Below are 22,970 nucleotides of genomic sequence, written 5' to 3' on the forward strand. Positions count from 1 at the left end.
CTTATATCTCTCTCCTCTTACCTCATCATCACTATATATATCTAAATAATTAATAACAGTTAATAAAATCCTTATTATGTCGATTTTGTTTTTATTTTATTTCCATTCTCGCGTCTTAGGCTATAGCTTCCGAACCCAAACATCCCTAAATAAAATAATAAGAATAATAATTTAATAAGGGAGAAAAGAGAAAAAAGAGAAGAGGTTTCATTCATTTCATTCTCTTCTCACTTTTCTTCTCATTTCATTTCATTTCATTTGGAAATTACTAGGACAAACAAACTGAGAGACTCTCTCACAGAAACCACATAGACCAATCAATCAACAAACAAACCCTTCAAAATCCAAATTAAAAACCTACAAATTCACTTCAGCGACAACAACACAACTCAGTAGCTTCTTCGAGATTGCCATTTTTTTTTTGTTCCTTTCCATTAATTTATATGATTTGGCTCTCTTTTTTGTCGTTGTTGCTTATGAAGAAATAGAGATCTCTCTTGTCCTTCTACAATGCCCTCTTTGTAGCGGACAAGGTAAATTATCTCTCTCAATTTCGATACTTGAGCTTATACCGATCGATTCTTCGGAATGGATAACGAATTGAAGTGATAATGAAATCGAGTAGTTTTGATTTTCGATTTTATTTTTGGAGAACTAGCTGAGTTTGTGATTTTCTGTGTGTTGGTGATTCTTCTAGGGTTTCGGCGGATCATTAGTTCTTCGACTTTTGGGTTTCGGCGAATTTTTTTTTCGCGATTTCGGAACAGTTAGGGTTTCGATCGAAGTTGGGAGAAACAATCATCAGCTTTGAATGGGCATGAGGTTTCGATCTCTCTTTTCAGGCTTGCGGATTTCGACATTGCTTGTGTCTCTGCTCTCTCTAAGCTCTCGAGCTTGATCGTGATTTGCTTATTAAAGATAACGGAAAGTGGAGATTGGATTAAAAAAGTGTGATCGTCAATAAATTAAAAAGGAAAACAATAAAGGTTTTCTCTTTGGGTTCCAAAGGGAATGAATTTAGTGTTGCTGGTTGGTTATAGGGAAGAACTGAATCTGATGATTATGAGTTGGACGAGAAGGCGAGACTGGGGATCGGATTGAGGGACACCATTTTTGTTTCTGAAAAAGCCGTTTGGGTTTATATAATCGATCATACACAGAGAGTTCTTGGTGTGTTAAGTTTAGTCTCGGTAACTTAGTATTGTTGCTCAAGTGGGTTTAGCCTTAGTGTTTAAAAATAGTATTTTTGATAGAGTGGTGTTGCTTTCGTGTGTGTTCTTTCTTTAAAGTAGTCGAAGTGAATTTTAGTGGTATTCCATTCCTGCCTGTGTGCAGAGTTTTCTAGGAGTTAGTGGGAACGAGGGTGGTTTAGCTCCAAAGTGTTTGGTGTCGGTCTGGGATCGCTCATGGAGATTTATTGATGCTGGAAATGAGCTCGGGGACATGGTGCATGGACAGGAGCATAGTTTTTGGTTCGTTCCCGTTCCGGAACTGAGATCGGAATTTTCTTCTGTGGAAGGGACTCGTGTTGTTTTTCGCGGGATTCTGTGCAATGTCTCGCTGCTTTCCGTTCCCGCCACCAGGATATGAAAGGAAGGCAAGGAACGATGACGGGGATTTGCTAGAGAAGGTTAAACTCTACTTCCCTTGTGTGTTGACTTATGTTTTTCATGCTGTTGTATAAAAACAAAAATGAAAAAGAAAAACTAGTGCTTTCCATGCTTGGCATCATCAAATTCACTGAACATGTCTGTGCCTTATTTGTTATTGGAAATATTTTATTTTCTGTTAAAATTCTTATTGAGTGTTACCATTAAAAAAGTTCTACCAGTTTATGGTGTCAGTTAGCTCTCTGGAAAGTAAATAATTTTGACCATCAAGTGTAGGTCTTTGGAGGATGATAGTGAGTGACAAAAGGTTTTAGTGATTTTTTTACTCTGAGTACCGATTTTGTGTTTGATTTGGACTACTTTTGCCTAGAATTGATCATCATGTAGTTTTTTTTATAGTTAGGTGACAGAAGTTGGTACTAACTGTTGTCCTAGTTTGGAAGCAGTTAATGATGCCAATTTGTGTCAGACACTGAGAGTTTTGTGTTAGGTTGAACTGTACTTGTCTATCATGTTCAATATGTTCAAAATTTTGCTTCTTAGATTTAGAGAAAACGAGGGAACAAATAGATAGCAAAATGGTGTAGTTTTCTACTTTGGATATTAATTGATGGTACTGGTTTGTAACTGACATTGTGTCTCGCATTGATTGCGACACTGAAACTTTTGATTTGAATTTCACAACTTGTACTCAGCTTGTATGTTGTCCTTTTCGTTCTGTGTTGAAACATAAAATTGATTAGCAGGAGAGATTTGACTAAAAATGTTGTTAAAATTTGTAGGAGAGAGTATTATATCTTGCTTTTCGACATGAATTTTTGGGACTCCACTATTTATATTTAGAATTAAATTATTTTTTATAAATGAAAAGGCTTACATCAGATTGATACATAGCAAATTGATATTTCTAGTCTGTTAGATACTATAGATGGTTAAATAATTAAACTGAGCAATAGCTGTTGCTGAAAATGTTGTATGTTTCTGAAGAAACTTTCTAAGAAAACTGTTTTGTGGGTCAAGTTTACTTTCTAGATAAGAAACAGGCAATTACTACTCTACGTCAAATATCTATCTCTTAGTTGGATTTCTTCTGCTTGACACCAGCTCAAACGACTGATGTAGACTACACAATTTGATTATTCATCGGCCATCAGTTGGTTATTGCATTTCACCCTGGTACTTGTAATTATTATATTTAGGTTTTTTTTTTTTTTTTTTTTTTTTTCGGGGGGGGGGGGGTTTGATAGTTTGGTAATCTCAAAACTCTGCTGAATACTGGGAATCGGTGTCTCTAGGGCAAGTTCATTATTTGATTCTAATAAACTTGTTTATTCTTGTGCCAAGATTTGTTAAATTAGGGTTAATTTGTTAATAAAGTAGAAGGTAAGTCTGCCTCTATTAAGGTTTAAAAGACATAATGGCCATTTTAAAACTGTGTTTTACTTGTAATGGGTTCTGTGATATATAACCAAGGGCTTAAGAGTATTAGTTAGGTTCACTGGATATTAACTTAATCGGTAATAATACATGTATCAGAATAAGCAGGTTCTAGTTAGATCCTTGCAACCGTCCTCTTCATCTTTTTACCAGTCTTCTCGTTCGATCTTCTTGTGTATGCTTTACTTGTTAAGCTTCTTTCAGCAAATCGTAATGTAAGATCAGTTAACCTCAGCCTTTTCACTTCCAATAGTTCGCGAATTAATGATTGGAGTTGCACAAACGTTTACCATCTTAATATGTTTAGGCTTTGGTAAAGCTAGAACTTACTTTTCAGTTTCTTTATATACAGAGAGATCTTTCATATCGGACAAATAAGTACCTTGAATTGGACGTAAATATCTCATTTTTAGATGGTTTTTTCCATGCGGGTGCATTAAATTTGGAGAAACTAGAGTTAAAACAATACAATTTGGGGTGTGTGTCGTAACTTCAGTTTTACCTTAGTGCCACGAGCTTTATAAATTGCATTTATTGAAGCTACTTCACCGCCCACGTCCCATTAAAAAATCTATCTTTGTATACAACCTTGAAAATTTCAGTGTAAAGCAATGCTTCTGTTTTGCTTTGACTCAAATCCCCTTTCCTCAATTTTAGCAATGTCTTCAGTTATCACAGGTTTAGGTTCATTAGATACTGATATCCAAACATCACAAAAGGGGATAGACTTGTAAGGCTCACTCTTTAGAGGCTTAAGATTTTGAGAGGCTAATTGACCCTCGTTATTTGTTCTCTAGCTTGGTATGGGTCTTGTTCTTGCATATCTTTATTATCAAGTTAAGATTTTGAGATGTTAATTGACCCTCGTTATTGATTCACTCCGGTTTGAGACCTGCTGCTAACTGCTCAGTTCTACTTGCATGTTCGGGAAAAGTCTGAGAGTGTATTTGTTGCTTGCTATATGGTCTCGTGTCTATTATCTGATAGCTTAAGTCTACTTTTTTGGTTTGATTTATATTCTTTATTTTTTTTTGTCTCTAATTCTTCAAGTATTATGGTTAGGGATATGGATTTTGAGGATTGGCCAAGATGGATGTCATTTTTGTTTCGGTCCACATGCTTTTCAGCATTGTTATCCGAATATCTGTTACAGAGTGGCTAGTATGTATAGTTCTAGTGTAAACTAAACTAGCAGCAGTGATACTGATACATAAAGCATATGCTGGTTAAGTTTTCAATCATATAGTTAATTATGCTCCTTGAAAGGAAAAAAAGCATCCTTGATTGCTATAGTTGGCCTTTTGAGTGGTCACAATGATAATTTAGATTTCTGTATTTTATCATCTTTTTGTTTATTTTATTTTAGTTTTTGGTAACCTTAAAGAGAAGAAACTACATCATTCAATCTTTGATACAAGGACTCGAATTATAATATTGTGTATCATTGCTTTTTGTTTCTTTGTATCATTTTCCTGTTGAATTTATTTGGGTTACTGGAATTAGTTTGTGGAGCTGTTTTTATTTTATTTATTTAATTATTTATGGTAATTGAAAACTTATCTTATTTGCTCGCTATATTGGTTTCATGCAATGGTGTTTGAGTAGTCCATTTGGAAGCTTCGGAATAAATGTATTTTTGAAGAAGCTATTGTTTGCTTCGACAGTTTTTGGGACCATCTTTTCCGGTCTATAGGTTTTTGGCTCGCGACACTGGACCCCGAATTTAGCTCTTTTAGCCTCTCTGATCTTTCCAGAGATCGGCCTAGCGTTTTCTAGTTTGTATTTTGCTTCTTCGTAGTAGAAACTTTCTTTTTCCTCTTTTTTTTGTTTTTTTTTTATTTCTTTTCGAGTTTCTTTAAAAAAAAAAATATATCTTGCTATAAGTTATAGTGAACTGCTTTCTTTCCATTCATAATTGAGATAGAAATGACTATGCTAAGATAATTGTTATGAAATCTTTTGTGACGCGAGGATGAGGAAAAATATTAAAAAAATGCAAAGGCTGATTGCATAATGTGTTTTGGCTGGATTATTTATAAACTTTGGCTGCATACAGTTAATGTACTGATTCAAGCAAAATTGTGAAGCTTCTCAAGGCAAGAGGGTCATCCTCTCTGCTCCAAAATCTGTCTCTAAACCTGTTGGTTAATTGTGAAAAATCCCATATAAGACCAAATTTGGTATTCAATTTGCTGGAATATAAAATCGAATATTCTGTTGGTGTTTATGGCTCACCATATTCTGGATTATCATTTTCAGATAAAGTTTACTAATTTTTTCTTTGACAAAATGACTTCATAAAGTGATATTTTGAACTGTATGCATACACAATTTACGTATTCGTGCATCATGTAGTTCTTAATTTTACATATTGCGTTGGAAGTTGTTATGAAAAGCTGTTTGGCATGTATGTTGCTTAATATACAGGAGAAGCACCGAGATAAGAAGCCAAAGAAGGATAAGAAGGACAAAGATAAAAGAGAAGGTAAGGAAAAAAGAGACAAGGACAGAAGTGATGGAAAACATAGAGAAAAGAAAGACAAAAAGGAAAAGCACAGAGACAAAGACAGGGACAAAGATAAAGACAGAGACAAGAAGAGAGATAAGGAGAAGGAAGCTGATAAGGCCAGAGATAAAAGCAAAGCCCCTGATGAGAAGAGACTCCCGGGGCTACCCGAACCACTTGGTGGAGAGAAACTTGGTCAGAAAGAAAGCAGGGAAAAGAGTAACAGTGTTGACAAGAAAGTTCCTGGGCAATTTGGAGGTCATAAAGTGGAGAAGCTCAGTCAGAACAGTAATCTGGTTGACGAGTCTAAATTTGTCAAGGATTTCGGTAGGAGGATCAAAGATGATGCGGCAAGTACTGGGAACCATGTGGATAGTTTCTCTCATGTGGACCGAAGAAAAGATGAAGGGTTGCTCCGGTTGGTGTCCAAGAATACTACCACTTTTGCTGCTATCAAAGAGACAGACAAGAGAGCTGAGATTAAGCCAACAGAATGGAAAAATACCACCAGGGACGGCACTAGACCCGGAGGCAATGCTATGGTCCAGAGCACCGCTGGAACGATTCAAACTAAATTCGAAGGGCTTCCCAGATTGTTGGATAAGAGTGTCGAGAGGAAGATGGAGGGAAACGAAATCCCGAAAGACAAAGACAATGACGATAAACGAGGGGTTAAAAGCCAAGAGAAAGACAAAGAGAAGAAGAGATTTGGGAAGGATAAGGATAGGGATAGAGAGAAGAAAAAAGAGGACAGGGATAAGAAAAAGGAGGATCGGGAGAAGAGGAAGGCGGATAAGCAGAAGAAGAAAGACGAGAAGCAGAGGAAGAAGGAAGATAAAGAGAGGAAAAGGGAAGCGAAGGAGAAGGAGAAAAGTCAAGTTCAGAACGCTGAGCTGAATAAAGTAAAAGGAAGCAACCAACATGACACGGATAACCACGCAGTCAAACCCACCGAGGCAAATCCGAAGAAGAGGAAGGACTTCGAGACCAATGGAACTGTACATGGTGAGTCTCGCATGTAACTTATGCAACAAGTTTATTTAAACCAAGTTCCGCTTTTTGACATGGTTTTACATGCTTGTACAGTACTTAAAAAAATAGGGTTATCTTTGGATACATATTTGTTATACATGATACACAAACTAGCTTGTTTAACGTTGCCTATTTTTCTTTCTTCTCGAGATCTTACAGCCCAAGATGTGCTGCCTAATAAGTTGCCGAGGCCGTCCACATCATCTTCTCACCCTCCTCCATTAGAAAACGGAAGAGTATTGGAACACTCCCAAACTTCTGTCCCGACACCAGAGAAAAAGGTGGTTCCCAACAACACGAAGACGGAGAACAAGGAACGCAAGGTAAACGGCGTATCCGAAGCTCAGCCTCTGTCGGTCTCGCCCATGAAAGCCAAGCCCGCGACCGATCAAACGCCTAAACCCTCGGTGAGACCGCCTCATCCCGATGCTAAGTACCTCAGCCAGATCTACTCAGTCCCGAAAATCGAGGATTTCCTCGGTTACGAAGACGACAACGAAGAAGATTGGCTGTTCGGCTGCGTTTCAAAGAAGCCGAAGGTTGAGCTGTCGAAATCCGAGGAGGAGATGCCTCTGGTGTGGGCCGAGGCTCGCCAGATTGAGTCGGCTGATATTTTTGCTTTGCCGTACGTTGTTCCTTATTGATTCCTTTTTTTGGTCCGGCCCGAATGAGAAGACGGGCCTATAACTCATTCGAGGGAGGATCGGGCTGACCCTCCTCCGTGTAGGCCCCGCTCGAAAGGAAAGGTATCGATTCATGCACAACGAGGCCCTTGGAGATGGATTTGCTGATTTCTATGTGCTTTCTTTTTTGTTCAACCACTCTGTCTCAGCGAGCACAGTTTGGTTGATCGGTCGGTTATCGAGGCGTATTTTTTTACGAGGAAAAAGAAAAAAAAGAAAGAAAGAAATCAACATTTGGATCTCACGTCACGGGAGCTAAGGATCTGGGTCGGAAGGTGGGTTCTCGGCGAGTGGTATTTTTGCCTCTAATTCATTCAACATGGGAAAGAAAATTCATAAAAGGCCAAGGCAGCTGATTGAGAGTTGCTTGGGCGAGCAATAAGAGGGAGAGATGGATAAAGCGTTGTACAATTTTTATTTGATTTACATAAGAGCTTTTTTGGGCTCTTCCTAATTGAGAAGATATATATGTGAGACTAGATGTGGTATTTGCAACTCCACCACAAATTTTGATTTGTAACATAGAACACTCTTATTTATAAGGAATGTTAGATAGGGGGCGCTAAAAAGAAGTAAAGCAGTCTGCATTCATTTATTCATGGTTTTTTTTTTTTTTTTTTTTTTTGGGGGTCCAAAATTCCATTAGAAAAGCAAGTCATGATGATAATAACTATTGTAGTGTAATTATTACTAGATTATTGTAAAACTCTATTATAAGTTTTCTGGGATAGTTGGATAGGAGGCGTTTGGTTTTGTTCCTTGTAACTTAGTTTTCAGTTCTTACTGTTGGGACAGTTGGATAAGGTTATTAATTGGCTTTAGTTAGTTTATTTATTTTTATTTTTATTTTTTTCCTGGTATCAAGTATCGATTCATATTTTTACTCCACACTCTTGTAAAGAAAAATAATTAATTGAGACTTGGTTTTGTGAGAAAGAAACCCATAAAATGTACTCTATTACATTCTATTTGTGATATCGGCAATTCAATATGGAGACAATGATTAGTGGTTACTCTATAATACAGTTTCATAAATATTCACCAATGTTCTTTTTTATTATATATATATATATATATTTTTTTTTTTCATATTCACCAATGTTCTATTTTAGCCTCTCAAGACTTTTCATGCCAATGAAAACGAACCGCCAAATTTATATACACATGGACATGGTGTTATCCGTTTAAACTTTAAAGAATAATCTCTCTCTTTCTCTCTGTGCCACTATGGCTTCAAGTCTTTCCTTGAGCAGCTTAACCAAAGTTTCCTCTGCGCAACAAGGTCTCTTTCTCTTCTTCTTCTTTGCTATATTTCTTGTGTTATTATCAAGTCTAATTATACGCCATGGTTTCGTTGCAGTGAATCTTCAAAGAGTGAAGAGCCTCATCAAAACCATGGGAATCCCTTCAAACGCTTCTTCTCCTCTCAATTCCCTTCAAAATGGCAACTGGGTCAAGCTCATCTGCGGTGCAAGCTTCGAGGTTTCCTTTTTTTTTTTTTTTCATAATTAACCATACTTTTTATTTTATTTTATTAGAAGTCACATACTTGACCACCAGTGCTTTTCCACATGTGCCATTTCTCTAGGATTTGGCTGATATCAGAAACCTCTCTCTTGTTTACACTCTCGCTGGAGGTAATTGATGAATATGGGTATTCTAGCTAATTACTTTATTGAATTTGCAAAATACCCAAGTTTTCTTTTTTTTTTTCACTTTTTTTTTTCCTTCTCTATGAAGTGTTTTGTTAATTTATTTATACAGTGGTAATGTGGTTGTTGCAGTGGATTGCATAGACTGTGCAGCTGAAGCTTCAGTGGTGAGTGCTGTGAATGAGGGAATTGAAGCAGCCAGAGATATTTACTCTCTTCCAAGGCCTTGGGTCATGATCAGTGTCAACGATGATCAAGATCTTCACTTTCGCAAAGCTGGTATGTAAATTATATACACTATTCCTTTACCATCATAAAACAAAGGAAAATGATGTTCATCAGCGCGGTGATGAATAAAAATGCTCTAAAACAAAAGGGTTTCGGTTAAAAAGAAAAAACAAGGTAAAAAGATATAAGCTTTGTGTGATTTTAGAAAGAAATCATCTAAACAGAATTCGACCCGGAGGAATGTCCGATCGACTGTTCAAAGCCGTGTCAGGCGATTTGTCCTGCAAATGCCATATCGCTGGATGATAGAAGATCAACATCACAACCATCCCGCGAACCCAACGGAATCGGTGGATTCGAGGTCATTTGTCTTTTTGTGTCATTACCATAAAAACAATATTAGAATCTGTCACATTTCATCGATTTTTTTTTTATATATTAAAATTTCGATTGACAAATTTCAGGGTGGTGTTCTCACCGAACGCTGCTACGGATGTGGCCGTTGCTCTCCGATTTGCCCGTACGATAAAATAAGTTAGTATTGCGCAACGAATTCACACCCCTTCACAAGTTTCTTCTCTTCTTTTTCACATTGTTACTATTTTCATTCTTTTTTTATTTTTTATTCAGACATGGTCACATACATAAGAGACACTGCGGCGACAGCCGAGCTTATTAGAAGAGATGACGTCGATGCTCTAGAGATACATACAAGTGGAAGGTAAGGGTGGCAAATTTGATAAAAGATAATTATTTTTAAATTTTGTGTAAGAAAAATCAAAATGATCTCGGAGGACATGTATGAGAAAATTAAAAAAATTTAGGCTAAAAATGCAAAAAATTGGTAAACATATGTCCACCACTACGGTGTCCATGATCACAAGTTTCCGATTATGAAATTATATGACTATATCATCCATATATATAAATATAAGTATAACCACTGTGTTCAGGGAAACTTCTGCTTTCAAAGAACTGTGGGATGGTTTGCAAGGTTCAGTAAGACATCTCAAACTATTGGCTGTAAGTTTCGAAACGTTGCCACTTTCGAGTAAATGTCTCACCGGTGTGATTGATTAGTGAAGCTCGTGTTTTTTTTCAGGTAAGCTTACCTGATATCGGAGGCAAAACAATTGATTCGATGAATTTGATGCACTCTATTATGGAACCTCATCTACAATATTGCTTAAATCTGTGGCAGGTGTTATCTTTTATTTTTAATTTATTTTAATTTATAAATGATGATCCTAATTTAGATTAATGGTTGAAGCTTAGTTGGATGGGCGTCCGATGAGTGGAGATATCGGCCGAGGTGCCACGAGGGCATCGATCGCATTTGCTTTACGCTTAGCCGCGACTCGACAAAGGCCCAACGGTGACATTTTCTATATAGATCTTCTCTTTTATGTATTCATTTTTATTTATATATTTAAATCTTTTTGGCATTGCAGGATTTCTTCAATTGGCTGGTGGGACCAACGCTCACACGGTTGACGGATTGAAAAAAGTGGGCCTTTTTCAGAACCCATCGCTCGTCACTCCTTTGCATGCTTCGATCGCCGGTGTCGCTTATGGCGGCTATGCACGGAAGGTGATTTTCTCTCTTGAGAGTTTTTTATTTATCTATATTTATATGAAAAATAAAAACAGTTTGGCAAACTTTGTTTCAGATTGTTGGAAGGGTTTTAAGTAGAATGCAGAGTCGGCAAGGCAGCGCTGCTCGGATTGAAGAACACTCGGAGGATCTTCTTCAAGCTCTTAGAGAAGCTCTTGGCTTAGTGGGAACAATCAAGTGTTATGATCAATCTCTATTACGACTTCAATGATTTCGTCATGGGGGGATAATCCTTTCATGTATATTTGAAGAAAGATGTTCATGAGATTGATTTGGGGACAGGTTTTTTCATACTAATTGTGTTGTAAATTGAATAGTGCTATCGATGAATTACATGAAAGTTACGGATCGACCATGATGATTTAGAGCATCTCCAACCGAAAAAATCAATTTTTAGTACACCATTCAAGAGTAAATTTTAACTCATCTCCAACCGAACTCTATTTTTAACTTTTGCTTTCAATAGGAATATTCTAGACATATCATTTTTATCGCTTATTTATATTCAAGCACCACATATTTATTTATTTCACAATTACATCACTCATAATTATTTTTTCACATATTTCTTTTGATATGTTGTTGTCTTTTAAATTATTTAAAATAGTTTGAGTAAATAAATTAACATATAAACTTTTAAATTTTTTTAAAAAAAAGTTAAAACAATTTTTTGAGGGCAAATATTGAATTATTTTAATGTAAATGGCAAATTATGTAATATGGAAAATTTTAAAAGACCAAAATGCATCACTTGTCATCAACTCCTCAAAACGTTATTTAGCTTGAATTTTAGAGTTAATGTACTTTGATTTTATGTGTGAAACATCTTTAGTTGATGCATGGTTTGTAGTGTTTTGACTACACATAAAAATATGTTTTTATTAATTTATCTCATGCTATGTTCTATCAGCATGTCAATTTTGTTCTTATTAATTAATATTATAATTTATGTAAACTTTTCTTTATTTTTAAAATTTTTTGTCTTGAAAAAACTTACATTTACATTACACACGCTTTTTTCTTGTTTGTTTTTCTTCTCTTTTTGATAACATACATACAAAATTTACACGTATAATCTTAAATTTAAAATTTATTGTCGTGATTCTAATTTTATTTTGTTTCTTGTGTTTTTTTTTATTAGAGCACGATGATTCTGAAGACAAAGTTTTCATAAAAATCGAAGACTAGTTTGAAATTATAATAATTTATTAATTAAAGAATTAAAGGATCCCAACATTTAATTAGAAATGTAAAAATTGACATGTTTCATTGTCAATTTTTTTTTTTGAAAGCTGCAAATTAGGTTTTAAATTTGGTTGGAGATGATCTTGTGCTGACTAGAAGCCTCAATTTATAATTTTATATAACCATTGTCTGGTTCTGTTAATGTTATTCGGCTATGTGGGACAGCTATTATTATTAGAATAAATGTTACTTTTGCCCCCTGAATTATGGTGGTTCTGAAATTTTCCCCCCCTAAACTTTTAAAACTCGATTTTTTCCCCTTAATATGTGTGATTCAATTTCATTTAGTGTCCTTCCGTCAAATATTTTGTGAGTTATGGGTAATATTCCGTCAAATTTAATAATAATAATAATAATAATGAAAAACAGTATTTTTTTTTTAATTTCTATTGCCTCCTCAGTTTCCGCTCTGTATTCAGTTCTCACTTCTCACACACCGCCATGGAAGCTCGAAAGAAAACCATCCTCAACAACCAAAGACGCACGTGACTCATCCGTTTCAGATTGAGTTTCTTCGCTGTCGCCGACAACCACAACCTCGAAAATCGGTCGGGTGTCTGAGCTCGACGACGACCTACAGCTGAAGTAGAACACTGCGCTCATCATCGAATCGATGAGAACGAGAAACGAGTTCATCAGGACAAGAAGCGGTCCTTCCCAAAGTCTCGACGAGCCATCGCCGTAGCTCAGAGTCTTGACCCTGTGCTGAAACAAGCCCTCCACGAACGCAGTCCCGATCGTGGACCCCAAGAAGATGAGCAGTCCCATGTGAGTCTGCCCACAGATGATCACCCCCGACCTCACCATCGCCTCAGGCCCCGAAACCTCTTCCAGAAGCCGAGATCGCCCCGAAACCTCTTCCAGAACCGAGATCGCCCCGAAACCCCACGTGAGTCTGCCCACGGATGATCACCCCGAGGGAAGCCATGGCGTTGGTTATGACGGCCAAAGCTAGGAAGAACAGTGTCAGAACGCCTACGATCACCATTGAGGAACAGAGATAGGTTGACAAGACTCTCTTCCAGATCTTGGTTGCCATGGCGGAGAATTTGGAGGAGTCGAATTGCTTTCTTGAGTAGCTGCAATCGACGGCGTGGACCACGGCGGACTTGGCGACGAGAGAGAGCGTTGCGTAGAGAGGGAAACACATCGCCGACGAAATCGACATCTCCGCGAATCGCTGGCAGGATTGTCTGACGTAGGGGATTAGAGGAAGTCCGATCGATCTCGCGATCAGAGACAGTCGAATCGATAGTCTTCGGATGAGAGATTGATCGACGAGGACGTTTGAAAGTACCACCGCGGAGACTGGACAGATCAGGAGTGCCGTGACAGCCATGAACGCCGTCGCGTTGTAGCGGAGGATTCGGACCGTCTCTCTCAGGATCTCAAGAGCGCTCATCGAGCGAAACTCCTTGCTTCTCGTACCGCCGTGTGTGTGATCGTAAGGCTCGAGCTCGAACCCTAGCCCCTCTCTCCTCAGGTGATCAAGCCTCAACATTCTCGTGGAATCCGTATCTGATGTCTCCATTTTTTTTTCTTCGTTCAATCGGTTATTATTATTATTATTAAATTTGACGGAATATTACCCATAACTCACAGAATATTTGACGGAAAGACACTAAATGAAATTGAATCACACATTAAGGGAAAAAAATCGAGTTTTAAAAGTTTGGGGGGGGGGGGGGGGGGGGGAGAATTTCAGGACCACCATAATTCAGAGGGCAAAAGTAACATTTATTCTTATTATTACTTCTCTCTTTCTTTCTGATAAAATAAAAATAAATAAATATATGCTATATTATTTTATTATTCAACACTCTTTTCGTTCCTCTCAATTAATATGAGTAATAATAATAATAATACTAATAATAATAATGATGAGGGTATAGAGCTCAATGTAGTGGATTTAAGTCTAACCAACTATAATTATAAGTGCTGGTGGGTCATAGAGAGTCCATACAACAAGCAATTTATATATCAGGACCGTCATTTAAAAGCAGACAGCTAAGAAGATGGGCATTTATCTACTCACTCATATCGCGTCAAACCTTAAATAGATTTACAATTACATGAAGCAACCACGTGTCACCTAAATTATCATATCACCAGGTATTATACATCATTGATAATTTGTAATTTTTTTTTTTTTTTTTTAGTAGAGGCACTATCGGCCAGGATTATATATTAACAGTGCAAAGCGCAGGTGGCACTATCGGCCAAAATTACATAGTAGGTGACACTATTGGCCAAGATTACATAACTTTTAGAATAAATCATAGGGGACATGCATTTCTGCATCCCATGAGGGCTTGAACCCATGACCTCTCCGTCGAGGTGTGTGTGGGATTACCGCTAGACCAAGCTAGCTACCACGATAATTTGTAATTTGTTTGTTTGTTTGTTTGTTTTTAATTCATCGCAAGAGTAGCGAGTTTAAGTTATAAATAATTTTTTTTTTATATTTATAGATTTCAAATTTATTTATTGTTATAGGCTCTATTTAATTTTATTTAATGCTTACAATTTCATTTATATAAAAAAAATTATTGTTACCGTGTGAAAAACTCTATTTTGTAAATATTATACTCTAAGAATGATGTTTTCGTAATTTTTCCATTCATAATTGAATTGTAAATGCCAAGCGAGCTTGTAGCCTTTTATTTAGATCAGCTAACTAAGAGAAAAATAATTAATAAAATAATAAAAGACTACAAGGAAAGTAACAAAAATTCAATTAAATAACCAAGTACAAAAAAAAAAAAAAAAAAAAAAAAATTTCCCTTTTGTTGGTTGATGCTGATTTTGGGTGGTGGAGTTTTTAATGCCAATCTGGATTTTCTAAACCGCTTTTTTCCACTCAATCAATAAATGAAAACCACACACGTAGTTTGTTTTCATTTATATCTCCCACCTGCCCCAAAAACACTCTTATGTTTCCTCTATATATATAATCTAAACCAACACATCATTTAGTGAATTACAACTATACACCCACAAAAAAAAAAAAGAAAAAAAAACTTTACACACAAAACTATAATACTATATTGTTTTACAATGGTTGCTAGTGAAGAAGGAGATTTGGTCTATGACGTAAGACTCTCGTCCGTTGGGCCGGGTCGGGCCACGGGGAACGACTCGGCCCATTTCCCGGGCGGAGTTGACTTGGCGATGAAGTTACATTACCTTAGAGGGGTCTATTTCCTTGGTGGCCAAGCAATCGAAGGGATGAGCAACATGAAGGTGAAAGAGTCAATGTTCTATTGGCTCATCGAGTATTTCCACACTTGTGGGCGGTTCAGGCGGTCCGAATCGGGCCGGGCCCACATAAAGTGCAATGACTGTGGGGTCCGCTTCATCGAGGCCAGGTGTCGCAAGACCGTCGCGGAGTGGTTGGAGATGGACGGTTGGGATTCGCTTCAGGATTTGCTTCTTCCGGACCAAGTCATTGGACCTGAGCTCTCTTACTCTCCTCTTGTTCTCGTACAAGTATGTTTTTTTTTCTGTTTATACACAACCTTTTCATATAATTGTGAGAATATATACATTAGATAAGCTAGTGATCTGAGCATTGTTAGTAGATTGATGATTTAGTAGCTGCATTGATGAATTTGACGTTAGATTTGGTTTTTATTAAATTATGTAGAAGCTTACAAATTTTACTACTTATTTAAATGCCATAAAAGATTCCAATACATCTGGAATTTGGACTAATTTGTTAAAGAAGATGGGATCTCTGCTACTATCATGATGGATGATAATCGTTATCTCACGTGTAAACCGTGAAATGAGAATAAATCGACGAGTATTCAGGAAAAAAATACCAAGTAAGATTTAATATATATGAAATTACAATTAAAGATATATCATATATTACTTGAAGAATTGTTTTTGTGCACACAGATACATATACTAGATCTTCTACATATTAATTGGCCCATTACGAAAATAGTTAAATTAAACGCTTGACATTACTAAATAACCAATGTTTGATAAATCTTATATAAATAGCCATTTTCATACGTAAATTTTATTTAAATAGCCACTTTTAAACGTAAATTTTGGTAAATAGTCACTTTTCATATATCAAACGTTGATTTACTTTAGATTTACGTCTGAAAATGGCTATCTACTTGAGGATTTACCAAACGTTGACTATTTAGCAATATCAAACGTTTAAATTGACTATTTTCCTAATTTTTTGTTAAATATTGGTATAACTTTTTTATTTATGTGTACAAATATATTTGTGATTATAATTCCGTACAAAGTTTATTTTTTTCCATACAGATTTGGCAATTAATGCTATTTTGTACAAGGTTGTTTTTGTCATATATAATATCATGTGCTCATCTTTTGTTTTGTTTTATCTTATTTATTCTCGAATACAATATAATTAAATAGCATAATGATAATAATTTCCAAAATCAAAATCTGGCAAGAATGTTATTAGAGGACATATATTGAATAATAATTAAGAAGTCTCAATATTTGACCCCAACTACTAATTTAGAAAATGTGCTCACAAGGCTAATATTCCCGACAAATTTCTAGACTCTTACAAAAAATATTATTTATATGCTTATGTCACATAATTTTTTTTTTAATTGAAATGCGTTTTATTTGTATCAGTTTTTTTTTTTTTTTTGGTGCGTGAACACGTATTTTTTTTTTTTTAATCTAGAGCTCGCTATAGTGTTTGGACGAAAAATTTAAATTGAGATCTTATGGTTATATTATAGAAGGATAACTTTAGGTTAGGATATTATCAAGGCCGGTCTTGACCTAAAGCATGCAAGGCTTGTGCCTTGAGCCCCCAATTGGATTGGGCCCAAAAAAAATTTATTTTACACTTTTTACTTATTTTTAAGAAGATTTACATTTTTTACTCTAAAAATTTACCCTTTTGACCTATTTTCTAATAAATTTATATTTTTTACCCTGAAAATTTAAATTTTTATTAGTATTATAGGACCCCAAAATATTGAATCGCCTAAAGTACCCGGTGAGTTTGGGCCAGCCCTGGATATTATATATCATATTAGTTATATATAATCATAATTAGCTATAATAATATACTTTTAGAATAATATTTTAATTTATTTAAGATTTTCAATGAAGTCCATGAGATTATTTGCGGTGTATAGCGATAGTTTGCGATTATCAACAACTATTTGCGATCATAAGTAACATTGTTATAATTAAATTTTTCTAGATTAATTATTACAGTTTTAAATATGCTTCAAGCGGTTTAAGTTCGAAAATCTTATTTTGAAAATAAGCTGATGATTATTTAAGTATTATACGCCAAAAAGTCTAAACTATATATCTACCACGCATTTTTTTTTTCCTTCCTTAAAAACAATTTTTATCAGGTAATTTAACTTGTGGAATAATAAAACGATTCAAATTGTATCACTCTCATGAGGTAATTTTTGTCATCCATGTTTTTTCTAATGAGGTCCCCCCTAAATAATAGTTGCCAGTTGTTCAGTGTACTTGTCCATAAATTCACAACAGTATTATTTAGTCTCCCATTTATTTAAACATCATCACAATCCACTTCACTAGTAATTAACACAGTACTTATAATTCTATAAATAATATTTTACGTGTCTGCATGGTCTGACCTATTTGAACAAGAGACCGCAAAGCAAACCATCTCACCCACGGTCTCAAATCGATCTCTAGCTCGATTAATGGTTTAAACAATTTCAAAAAAAAAAAAATGGATTAAACAAAAAAAATTGAAGTAGGACTAAATTATTTTAGACCAATTTAAAGTATTTTAGAGCAAACTATTTTCAGTTCAAAATATAAAGTCTAAATGCACAAGTAAAAAAATCTAAAATAAAAGTTTAGAATTTATATGGTTTGTTCTAAATTGTCGTTTCAATATTTGAAATTGTATCGGATAATTTTAGAATGATTTTAAAAAAAATCAGACTCGACCAAACTAAAAAACAGAATTGTTTTAAGTTGAATAAACGATTTAAATAAACATATCATCTGATTGGTCATATGGAACCTAGGAAATGGGATCCTCTGATCCCGTCACATATTTTGCGAGAAATGAAACTCCCGAAATCGTAAAAATGGTACCGCAAAATCCCGAAACCATTTTTCATGGTACCGGAAATTCACGGTGCCATATTTCGCGGTTCTGAGATTCTCAAATTTCTCATATTTATTTTTTTTTCATTTTATTTTAATCATGAATGCAATTAAAAAAAAAATTCCTACATTTTCAATTAAAAAATACAATAATTAAAAATATGGTACTCAATGATCGTTCTGGGACAAAAGTCCCGGTATCACATTTCATAATACGGTTTTTTTTTCGTTTATCTTATGGTATCATTTTATTTTAATCATGAATGCATTTTTAAAAAAAAAATTCCTACATTTTCAACTAAAAAATACAATAATTAAAAATATGGTACTCAATGATCGTTCTGGGGCAAAAGTCCCGATATCACATTTCATAATACGGTTTTTTTTTCGTTTATCTTAGAGTCTCGCGGGATCCCATATGACCAACTTTAATTCTGATTCAGTGTACGATTTTTTTTTTTTTTTTTTTTTTTACACCAATGCTTAATTAGTGCCTCCATGTGAGCATATTAATGAAGCAATAGATGTATTGTATAAACAATTCAAAGTTATCTTCTTGTTGTGGCCATGTGGTCCGACAATTAAATCTTATTCAATATCCAGTTAATCTATTGACTAGCTGTTTCTTGATTGAGAATGGACATGGAACATAAATATTTATTGAGGCTACGTATTGGGAGGTTCCAATTTACAGCTCCAAAATATTTATTCAGGGTTATATGATCTGTTTTTTTCGTTCAAGTGAAACTCTTCGCTTATACAATCCCTACTATAACCGGTTTAAATGTAACACGTGTATCGGTTTAAATGTAACACGTGTATAAACATTTACTTTGAACTTCGAAGTTCGAACCCAATAAAAAAAGAAAAAAAGAAAAAAAAAAGGTCTAATCCTAAAATTTAATAAATGTAATAAACGCTACTAGACCAAATGAGAAAAAAAGAAAGAAAGAAAAAACACTTCAAATATCATCCGCAAATTGATTTGAACTATTGCGCTTTAAAGCTGTTACTACAAAATTGGCTCTTTTAGTCAATGCTCATTTAATTTTAATTTGTTTGCTTATGATAATTATTAAAGTAAGCTGAATACGGGTATGACTTGTGAGTTTCTTTTATTCATTATGTATAGTTAAATCGGTTTGTGTGTCTTTTATTGATACATTTTTTCTTCTAGATAACACACTTCAAATGTGGAGGAATTTCATTGGGCTTCAGTTTGGCCCATATACTTGGAGACGCATTTTCAGTTGCGGATTACATAAATAGATGGGCCCAAATTGCAACAGCCATTCAGTCCAATGGGCCACCAGAGGTAAAACCTATAGTTCCAAACGCTATCAAGGATTCCCAAAATCTTGAAGTTCCACAACCACTTCCCAAACTACCTCATTCCTTAAAACGGGTCGACCCGGTTGGTGACCATTGGATATCCACCACCAAGACCCAAATGGGAATATTTTCATTCCAAATCACACCTTCCCAAATTGCCCACTTGAAGAATAAGACGTTGGGACCGATTTTCGAGTCCCTATGTGCCATAATTTGGCAATCCATAGCCAAAGTGAGACAAGAACGTGAGCCCAAAATTGTGTCCCTTTTGAAGATAAATCCAAAGAGAACCAAAGGGACGATGGCTAATAGCCAAATCATAAGCACAATTGAAGCAGACTTGTCGCCGAAGGAATCGGATCCACAAACCCTGGCTTCATTACTTGCAGAACAAGCAAGAGATGAAACAGACGAAATTGAGGAAGCGGTATTGAGCGATCAAGAGGAGTCGGATTTCATAGTGTACGGAGCGAATTTGACCTTTGTGGATTGGCAAGAGGGAAATTTCTACGGGTTCGAGTTGCAAGGACAAAAACCAAACTTCGTGTGGTTTAGTGTTCAAGGCGTTGGAGACAATGGCGTTGTTTTTGTTCTTCCGGGCTCCAAGGACTTTGGTAAGCCCAAAAAAAGAGGAAGATGGGTGAGTGTGATCACGCCTTTAAGTGAGATTAGTGAGCTCAAGTGTGAACTAAAAAAGAATGAGTTATTGTTTGAGAGTAGTATTGAGTGATCAGGGCGAGGGTCATTAGCAGTTCTACTATGTCTTTGTTTATGGACCTAGTAATTTAACAGTTTTTTAGTTATTTCAATATGTGTTTGAATATTTCATTTCAAGTCATAATATAAATGGGGTGTAACTCCTAAAGAGTGTACTTAGGGACATGAGTTACAATAAAGTGAGTGGTAATTGAGGTGTGTGACTAGTCATTCAAAATTATAAATACTTAAAACCTCTGAGATTGCAAAATAAAAAATGTTTGATTTTTCTAGCAAATAGCCAATCTGTATTACGTAACAATTAAATCAATTTTTCAATCTTGTTTTAAACCTTGCCATGTATTTACTTCTAGTTTTTTTTTAATTTTTTTTTATAACTTTATATCCATGCTTATCTCTTTGTTTCTCTCTTCATTTACACTTTCTTTTTCACTTTTAGATTCCACGACTCTCTCTCTCTCTCTCTCTCTCTCTCTCTCTCTCTCTCTCTTAAAAATCCAACATCTATTTTCAGCAAGGATTGAAATCTCGCGTGAGATAATTATATGATATTTCGCGCGAGTTCTTGTTTCCCGTAGAGGCACGGGAGTGAGATGTTTATAACTTATGGTTTGTCTTACTTCTCGCGACGTTTCCCACGAGGCTTGATTTATGTTCGAAAACCCTAAAAAATCACAGTTTACCCGCAAATCTTGACTAGAACTTTGCCTGCTCAGATCCTACTTCTACCTTGCTTCGTGTTAAAAAATTAGTTTTTTTTTCTTCTAATTTTAACTATTAGCCATTAAAGTATGTAAAATCTCAAAACGAGTGAGATGGTGAAGAAGAAGAGTATGACCCACTTTTGAAGTAGGTATTGTCAGAATGTTTTGAAAGAAAAATATATTATTAGAAATAAATTTATTCATGTATTTGTATGGGAAAGCAGGAGTCCCATCTATTATAAAAACAAACAAATGTCCAAATAAACCAAATATACATTCTGTTTATATATAATATAATGTAATATACCCCAATAATTTATTTATTCAATTTATTTATTTTTATCATCTATCATTCCATGATACAAAAAAATTGTATATTATATATAGTAAAAATAAAATTGAAAGAAAGAAAAAAAAGTGATGGTTTACATATATATATATATATATATATATATTTGTATATATACATTATTTTGCCACATTAATTTCAATACTTTGTTTTGGATGCATAAAAATTGAAATATAGTTTATTTATATTTATTTATTGTTGAATTACTCCAAAAGGTACCTTTTTTTTTTACGGTATACCTTACGAAATGCGGTTTAACACACAATACGAAATACCTCGAACGTTTGTCAAATACGCGAAATACTTTGGTATAAACCTGGGCAACCGAAATGGCAGAAGACCGGATTTCCGGTCCCTTCTGGTCGCGAGAGAGCCGCGGAAGGCTTCCTTCCGGTCGTGATGCCCCGCGGAAGGAAATGCTTCTGTCGCTGCTGTGGAAGACGATGGAAGCGCACAGAATGGCTTCCTTCCGGTGCTTCCGTCGTTTTCAAATGTTCTCTGTTTTTTTTTTTAATTTTTGGCCGTTGGATTTTTGGCCGTTGCAAATCCAACGGCCAGAAATGAGTCAGACGAAATGAGAGACTTTTGTAAACGTTATACAGTGTAAATGTGTAGTGTAACGTTAAGAAATTGTAACGTTGGTTTAGTTTTTTTTATTTTATTTAATTTTTAACCCCTCTTTTTCATTCTCCTATAAATATCACCCTCATTCATAACATTTTTTCACACATCACAATACAATCTTCTCATACTCTCTTCTACTACTCAAAATCTTATAAAATCTTCTCAAATATTTATAGTATATATTTTTCACATGTATTTCTCATAAATATTTTTCATATGTATTTTTCTTAATATATAGTTTTAATTTGAAAAAAAATGTCCGAATCTCATTGAGCAAGTTCTTCTCGTCGAAGTTCCTCACGAGCAAGTTCTTCAAATACACAACCCCCTCCGAAGATCCACAACCAACTCACGAGTCTCCCGTGAATCAATTTCAATACCCTCAAAATTGGCTCGGTTTATCACAATTTCCGAATTACGAAAACACCGAGTACAACCCAACCCAGGTACCATCAACTTCTTACATACCTCCAAGTTACCATCAAACCGAAAGTCAGTTCGACCCAATATCTCCATATGTTCCGAATAATCCACCACCATATTATCCATTTACCTATTATACACAACCTCACCATCCACCTCAACCTCAACCTTATTATCCACAACAACAATCTTTTCATTCTGAACACCGACCACAATATCAAGATGCATACCAAGTGTACCAAGAGCAATTACAAAATTATGAAAATCAAATCGACGAAGATGAGGTGGAGGAGGAGGAACACTCACCACCACCACCACCACCACCACCGCCGCCGCCACCACTACCACCATCACCAACGCCACCACAACATGAAGAGGAAGAAGACCTACCTCCTCAACATGAAGGAGGCCCGCCACCCCCCCCAAAAAAAAAGATCGAGATCTAAGATGTGGAAATACTTTGAAGAAATTGGTGACGGGGAGGATAAAATCGGGAAATGTGGAAAATTAGTGAAAGCTGGCAACAACAAACACGGGACGTCATCATTAATACACCACTACAAAAAGTGCATTTCATCCGAAGTTCACCAGGTAACTTCTCACGACCCCGTCGAGTTTAGGAGAGAACTTGTTAATTACATTGTTTCTACAGACCAATCATTTAGTCATGTAGAATCCGAGGAATTTCTTAGATTCATA

At 35.5% G+C, this 22,970-nt stretch overlaps 3 protein-coding genes and 1 pseudogene across 5 annotated transcripts; 3 read left to right on the forward strand and 1 right to left on the reverse strand.

Annotated features, from left to right (window-relative positions):
• Window positions 1–198: 198 nt before the first annotated feature.
• LOC149394029 (myb-like protein X) lies at window positions 199–7,863 on the forward strand. 2 transcript variants are annotated; one of them, XM_089616700.1, is made up of 4 exons: window positions 199–533; window positions 698–1,630; window positions 5,475–6,558; window positions 6,736–7,863. In XM_089616700.1, exons 2-4 carry the CDS (start codon window positions 1,553–1,555, stop codon window positions 7,227–7,229), a joined length of 1,656 nt encoding a protein of 551 aa, XP_089472826.1. In that variant the 5' UTR covers window positions 199–533; window positions 698–1,552; the 3' UTR covers window positions 7,230–7,863. The 2 variants fall into 2 exon arrangements, with proteins under 2 accessions (XP_089472826.1, XP_089472827.1); XM_089616701.1 differs by having other exon boundaries at window positions 203–533; window positions 6,745–7,863.
• A 613-nt stretch (window positions 7,864–8,476) lies between these two features.
• LOC149394030 (uncharacterized) lies at window positions 8,477–11,191 on the forward strand. Of its 2 annotated transcripts, XM_089617382.1 has the most exons (12): window positions 8,477–8,550; window positions 8,629–8,750; window positions 8,857–8,905; window positions 9,053–9,199; window positions 9,373–9,509; window positions 9,613–9,682; window positions 9,779–9,869; window positions 10,102–10,171; window positions 10,251–10,349; window positions 10,424–10,523; window positions 10,600–10,739; window positions 10,819–11,191. In XM_089617382.1, the coding sequence occupies exons 1-12, from the start codon at window positions 8,496–8,498 to the stop codon at window positions 10,972–10,974; spliced, it is 1,236 nt and encodes a 411-aa protein (XP_089473508.1). In that variant the 5' UTR covers window positions 8,477–8,495; the 3' UTR covers window positions 10,975–11,191. The 2 variants fall into 2 exon arrangements, 1 of the variants encoding a protein (XP_089473508.1); XR_016299787.1 differs by lacking the exon at window positions 10,819–11,191 and having other exon boundaries at window positions 10,419–10,523; window positions 10,600–10,736.
• Window positions 11,192–12,437: 1,246 nt separating this feature from the next.
• Window positions 12,438–13,553, reverse strand: LOC149394031 (uncharacterized; annotated as a pseudogene).
• Window positions 13,554–14,991: 1,438 nt separating this feature from the next.
• Window positions 14,992–20,374, forward strand: LOC149394032 (HXXXD-type acyl-transferase family protein). Its single transcript, XM_089618418.1, has 2 exons — window positions 14,992–15,497; window positions 19,300–20,374. The coding sequence occupies exons 1-2, from the start codon at window positions 15,066–15,068 to the stop codon at window positions 20,182–20,184; spliced, it is 1,317 nt and encodes a 438-aa protein (XP_089474544.1). The 5' UTR covers window positions 14,992–15,065; the 3' UTR covers window positions 20,185–20,374.
• Window positions 20,375–22,970: the final 2,596 nt, after the last annotated feature.

This window comes from Urtica dioica, chromosome 6, assembly GCF_054948205.1.
Source record: "Urtica dioica subsp. dioica isolate 48M chromosome 6, U.dioica_male_clone48M_v1_H2, whole genome shotgun sequence".
NCBI classification, from domain to species: domain Eukaryota; kingdom Viridiplantae; phylum Streptophyta; class Magnoliopsida; order Rosales; family Urticaceae; genus Urtica; species Urtica dioica.